This window comes from Anastrepha obliqua, chromosome 5 (assembly GCF_027943255.1).
Source record: "Anastrepha obliqua isolate idAnaObli1 chromosome 5, idAnaObli1_1.0, whole genome shotgun sequence".
Taxonomy (NCBI): Eukaryota; Metazoa; Arthropoda; class Insecta; order Diptera; family Tephritidae; genus Anastrepha; species Anastrepha obliqua.
This window is the reverse complement of record NC_072896.1, coordinates 88,560,015-88,566,014: the sequence shown is the minus strand read 5'-3', so window position 1 is coordinate 88,566,014 and position 6,000 is coordinate 88,560,015. Positions and strand designations below refer to the sequence as shown.

The 6,000-nt window shown below is 41.0% G+C and overlaps 1 protein-coding gene across 1 annotated transcript in view; it reads right to left on the bottom strand.

Moving 5' to 3' along the window:
* Nucleotides 1-4,873: 4,873 nt before the first annotated feature.
* The window catches only part of LOC129247402 (uncharacterized), a 42,366-nt gene continuing 41,239 nt past the window's right edge, over nt 4,874-6,000 (bottom strand). Inside the window, exon 3 of the mRNA XM_054886521.1 lies at nt 4,874-5,524. Coding sequence (XP_054742496.1) covers nt 5,133-5,524 — 392 coding nt within the window. The 3' untranslated portion in view covers nt 4,874-5,132. The remainder of the gene's footprint in view (nt 5,525-6,000) is intronic.

Here is a 6,000-nt window from a genome sequence, read left to right as displayed (position 1 = left end):
TTAAAAGTCGCTGTGGACTAATTATAAGTTGTGCTCGTAGTGCTGATTCACTGCCATAGCAAACGCAGCAAATAGCAAAATCGCGTCGTCTTCGTACACCGCCAACAGCAGCTGTACCAACAGCAACAACCACAAAACAAATGTTGAGCTGTGCTTCTGGATTAGCGCTTGTCGAGAAGTCAAACATTTTTGTTTAAAACTTTCTTATTCAACTTTTGCTACAGCCGCCAGTCGCTTCAGGCCGCCTGCGCAATTGGATGGGCCGCTTTTACTCGACTTCACCCTTTGAGCGTTGAGTTTCGTTCGTTTGCACCAGTTGATGGGTTTTACGAAGCTGTTTTCTGTTTGATATTAAAACTTTTGCTTCTAATTAAATTTTTACACAGCAGATATTAAACAAGTTTATTTGCCCACAATGAAGTAAATAAAGAAAACAATGCAAACAGAAATTAGTAACAACCCCACTTACCAATCCAATGGCACTTGTGGCACACAAGTGGCGAGCGAGCGGGGTGGAACTCAATTTAATGGCTAAAACTTTAGGAAGTTAAGCGATTAAGTAATGCATGAAACTTGGCAGAACTTCTAAAGAACGAACAAATTGTAGATTTACTGGGATGAATAGGAAAAATATTTGTAATTTAATGAACTATTTATAGGCAGAGTTTTAATTAAAATTACGAAAAGCGAAAGTGTAGCTACGTCGAGTGGAGTTGTATAACACAAACTAATAAAATATTGAGCATGACTGGCGATTGGAATTTAGCAGTGGTCAGCCTAATCCATAAGAAGAGTTATCCTGCAAGCTGCGCCAATTACCGCGGGATTAGTCTTCTAAATCTCGCCTGTAAGGTCCAAGCGAGCGTATTGTGTGAAAGCCAATACGCTGAAGCCCACCATAAACTATCCGATTGAACCTTTAGACCTGGAAAGTCGACAATCGACCAGATATCCACAATACACCAAGAATCGCCACACACCACTTTTTCTCGATTTTAAAGCTGCATTCGGCAGCACGAAAAGGAGTTGCCCATATGCCGCGATGTCTGAATTTGGTATCCCCGTAAAGGTGATACGGCTGTGGGAGACAGCGTTACTCAATACCAGCAGCGCTATTAGAATTAGGAAGGAGCTCTCCAAGTCGTTTGATACTAAACGAAGTTTCAAACCGGGTGACTTGCTGTAGTGTAATTTCTTTAACCTGATGCTGGAAAAAGACGTGCGAGCCGCAGAACTAAATCAATCAGGCACAAGTTTTTATAAGAGCGTACGATTGCTGGCGGTTGCCGTCGATATTGATATCATCGACATTAACAACCGCGTTATTAGTTCTGTCTTATCCAAACTGAATAAAGAAGCAAATCGAAAAGAGCTGATGGTGAACGAGGACAAAACGAAGTACCTTCTGTCATCAAAGAAACAGTCGGCGCACTCATGTATCGGCAACCATGTCATCGTCACTGTTAACTGTATTGATTTCGATGTTGTAAGAGACTTCGTTTATCTAGAAAACAGCATTAACGCCGATAATAATGTCAGCCTTCAAATCCGACGAAGAGTCTCTCTTGCCAACAAGAGCTACTTTGGACTAAGAACGGAATTGAGTAGTACAGTCCTCTATAGACGAAACAAAAGTAATACTCTACAATGTCCTCATCATTCCCGTCCTAACGTATTGCGCAGAAGCTTGGGCGATGGCAACATCCGATGAGTCATCCCTTGGAGAGCCTTGGTTTCAGAGTAAGATTCTGCGGATGATTTTTCGACCTTTGCACGTTGAGTTGCTTTCTGGCTATATAATACTATTGTAAAGCCTATCTTGTTATATGGAGTCATAGTCTGGTGAAACTCACTAGAGAAGACGACATTGGTGAAGAAGCTGGAGAGAGTTCAGAGGTCGGCACTCATTGGAATCAGTGGGGCGCTTCGAACGACTCCTACTCTGGCGCTCAACGCAATGTTAAATGTGGTACCCGTAGACATCGCAGGCAGAATTGCCGCTACGCGTACCGCAATCAGACTGAGGGGCAGGAGCTATAAGCTCAACCTCAAGCATCTTCAGAAACTTCGCGTTCATCCCTCTGTCAACGGATCAATGTATACCCTCGTTTAGTCCAACCGGAGCCTTCTCCACTTATATTCCGTCAAAGGAAGAGTGGACGGAGGGCTACACTTGGGGGCAGGGCCTGGTGAACTTGTTCACGGATAGGTCGAAGTTGGAAGGAAAGGTTGGCGGAGGAGTCTTTTGAGAGGAGCTCCCCATCAGACTCAAATTCAGGCTACCGGACCACTGCAGTGTGTTCCAGGCAGAGGTAGCCGCAATCAAGGAGGCAGCTGATTGGCTGCTCAAATGCGTACTAACGGTCAAGAAAGTGAATATTTACTCCAACAGCCAAGCGGCAATAAGGGCCCTCGGGTCTATGACGGTGCATTCGGAATTGGTCAAGGAATGCTTGACCTCACTTTCAACTGAGCGGATGAGCTGGCCAGACAAGGGACATGTGAGGTGATTTCCCGCGAAGGGAGAGAATTGGTATCCCCCTGACTACCTGCGGTCTGCTCCTGGAAAGATGGGCATCGCACCAACTCAGCGAGCGCTGGGCAAGTACACAAACGTGTAAGGTCGCGAAATCCTTCTGGCCACGTGTGGGCCGGAGGTGCTCGGGCGAGCTTCTGAGGCTGACAAAATATCAGCTCTCTAATCTCGTGAGTTCTCTCACAATGCGCGAGGAATGCATGCTGTGAGACTTGGAATTACCTCGAGTCCTTTTTGCGCTGGATGTATGGAGGATGAGGTGGAATCATCTCAGCACCTTCTCTTTATCTGCCCTGCTCTGGCGGAGCTAAGATCTAGGCATCTTGGAACCTACTTCTGCCACGCCTGCTTATATAGCTGGCGCTGACATTAAAAGTCTGATGAATTTCATCAGCAGCATAAAGCGGTCGACGCAAACATAGTCATCGTTCGTAATCCGCACGCTCCTAACCATACCAGCACTACCTCTCCTCGCCCTCTCTCTGCATCCCATCGGTCTTTCTCTCCCGCCTCACCCCTTCATAATGGTATCACAAAGGACGAATCTTTCTTCGTCCAAGTGTGCCTATTCCCTGGGAACCAAACCAACCTAACCTAACCTATATTCTGGCAGAAATTTTGTGAAAAAAAAAACTTCAGAAATATTATAAAATATTATCGAATAATTATTTTCAGTTCCTAAAAGCAAGAAACAGTGCTTGTATACATACTTACATATACATATATAAACTGTCAAAAAATAGATTAATTTTCCATTTGTGAATAATTTTCCATGATTCATGCAGCCTCTACACAATAAAAAGGTGATGTTGAAAATTATATTAAGCAAACTCTCTGACAAGAATAGCAGCAACAAATAAAAAACTTTACGCTTTTGTCGTTGAACATTAAAAAGCCATTTAAAGTAAGTAGTGGAAGAAAATAAAACATAATTGGAGAGAGCAAACAATGAAGTACCGTTCGATAGTGGGACGATGTGCATTTTGAGAGTGCATTACTTGAGAGTGGTGTCTTCTTCTTGATATGCGTAGACATGCTGGAGACGCTAGCGACTGCATTGTAAGAGTAGTACAGATATATAAATATTCGTATATAAATGTGTATGCAATGTAGTCGAATAATGCAGTTGAATTGTATGGCGGCATGAGAAATGAACAAAGAGGGAATTACATTGAAAGTAAGAGCAAATTATTTGTTATATATTTTTGTATTTTATATTTAATTATAACTTTATTTATCATTATTATTTAAAAATACTACTTTTTGTGCTTGTGAATTGAAGACTTAATGTTGGGTGTGTAACTTTTCAAGCAATTTCAGACAGCAAAGAGCTTCACCGGTACTAACATACGAAGGTATAATCGGCCACGGAGAGACTAGTAAATCTAGTAGGATATTTTTTCAATAGCTTAGCTCAATACCTAGCACATTCGTTTGCGGAGACCGCCTTAAGGATGATAAGCAAAGGGCGTGAAATGATAAAAAGATAAAAAATGCGATATTTCTGCGAATAAATGCGCAACATTGACCTTCTTCAAGTATTTTTTAGCCGAAAACAACCTCTGCTCCCATGCGGGTTCCAATTCAGTGCCATTCTCGTAATGCTATCTGGTGGGTTTCTAAGCATTTGATTTGTCATGAGTCTATTCGACTGAAAAGACCTGATCGACATGATCAAACAATACTCCTTCACGTCAACGTTAGGCCCCATGTTGCACAAATCATCAAAGTCGCACTGCAAGAGCTCGAATGGGAGGTCCTTCAGCATCCACCGTATTCTCCGAACCTTACTCCAACCAATTACCAGCTTTTCCACTCCCTGTCAAACCATATGAAGGGCGTTTCCTTCGATAACAAAGAGGTTCTGGCTCAACAACTTCTTTGACACCAGACCTGGCGATTTTTGGCGGAACGGTCGAGAGGTGGGAAGAGGTTGTAATCAGAAACGGCGAATATTAATTGATTAACTTATTGATATAATTTTTGTTTAAATAAAAGTCTTCGGTAAAAACTATATGAACTTATTCCCCGACCCAATACATTGCGCTTATTGTTTTTGGTACACTGCAGTTACCTATTCAATCTGCCTTGGGTAGAGGTCTAAATTAATATTTTCATCCGAAAAAAAGTAAAAAATTATATTGTTTTTAGTTTGTATATATTTTTTTCTCGTTTAGTAAAATATGTATTTTTTATTTAAGAAATCTTTACACTTTTGTAAATCTAGAGGCATTAAAAATATTTTTCGTGTACATAAAAACTTATGCTAAAAATGTATGCATTTAAATTTATTAAGTCGAAATTTGATAAATCGAGTCTAAACGTTTGCACATTAAGTTACATTTGCATTCACGTAAATTTATTTCGAAAAAATTAAAACAAAACAGTATTGAAATATCGAAATATCGAAATGCTCAGAAAATGTACCGCTAATGATTTCCAGTATCTTTATTAAACATAGATTTCACGTTTTACGCAATCTGCCTGAGCGCAAGGCACTTACATTTTACACTATTCGGCTATCTTTAGTATCCTTTACGCAACTAGCAACTACATACATACATACAGACATATTCTATTTATATATGTACGCTATCTAGGCGCTAATCCGCAACAAACGCGCCACCAATACACACAAACCAGTCGCGCTCAGCATAGTCACGTGGTTGCCATTGCCCAGACGGGGCGGTGCCGCATTGCAGCCATCCTCATAGCAGGTGCAGATGGTCTGCTTGTACCCCTCGTTGTCAGCATCAAAGCAGTAATTTTTCTTCTCCTGCACGAAGCTATCCAGCCGACCACAGCTGCGTATGATGCGACTCTCGCCGGTCACTTCGATGTGTGTGACCGTTTTGCGGCAAAACATCTCAGGCGAGGCACATTCCTCAAGGTATTGGTCATCGCGTGGCGCACGTGGCGTGACCAAACGCAATAGCATGCAATCCTCCTGCAAGTGGGAATTACATTGATGACAGCGTAAGCCGTTCACTGGCAAAGAAAAAATAAAGAAAGAGAAGTGAGAAATTGAAAGAGAGAATAGAAATAAATGGAATTAAAATTTGAAATTTGGAGTGTTTTAATCTTAAAAAATAGGATTAAAAAAAATTCTAAAAACTTATACTTATATTGTACATATATGACGAGGCCTGGCTTATCACATTGCTAGAAAAAATATATTTTGATTAAGTTCCGAAATAATGTAGAAAAGTTCCAGCATAAAAGAATTTGTACAAGGTGGCACAAAATTAAACATCCAATTTTATTCTTGAAATTCAAAAAAATATTTTGTGTGATAGAAACCTTTATTTTGACCTTTACGCTCGCCGTTGTTTTTCTCTGTGCGTTCTACAGCTGTCCAGTTCACAAGTGTCAAATATGATTGACGTACGACGCCATTTGCAAAAATTAGAAATCTCCCGAAAGGGGGTACTAGGGTAATAATACTAAGTGCAGAAATATGAGAT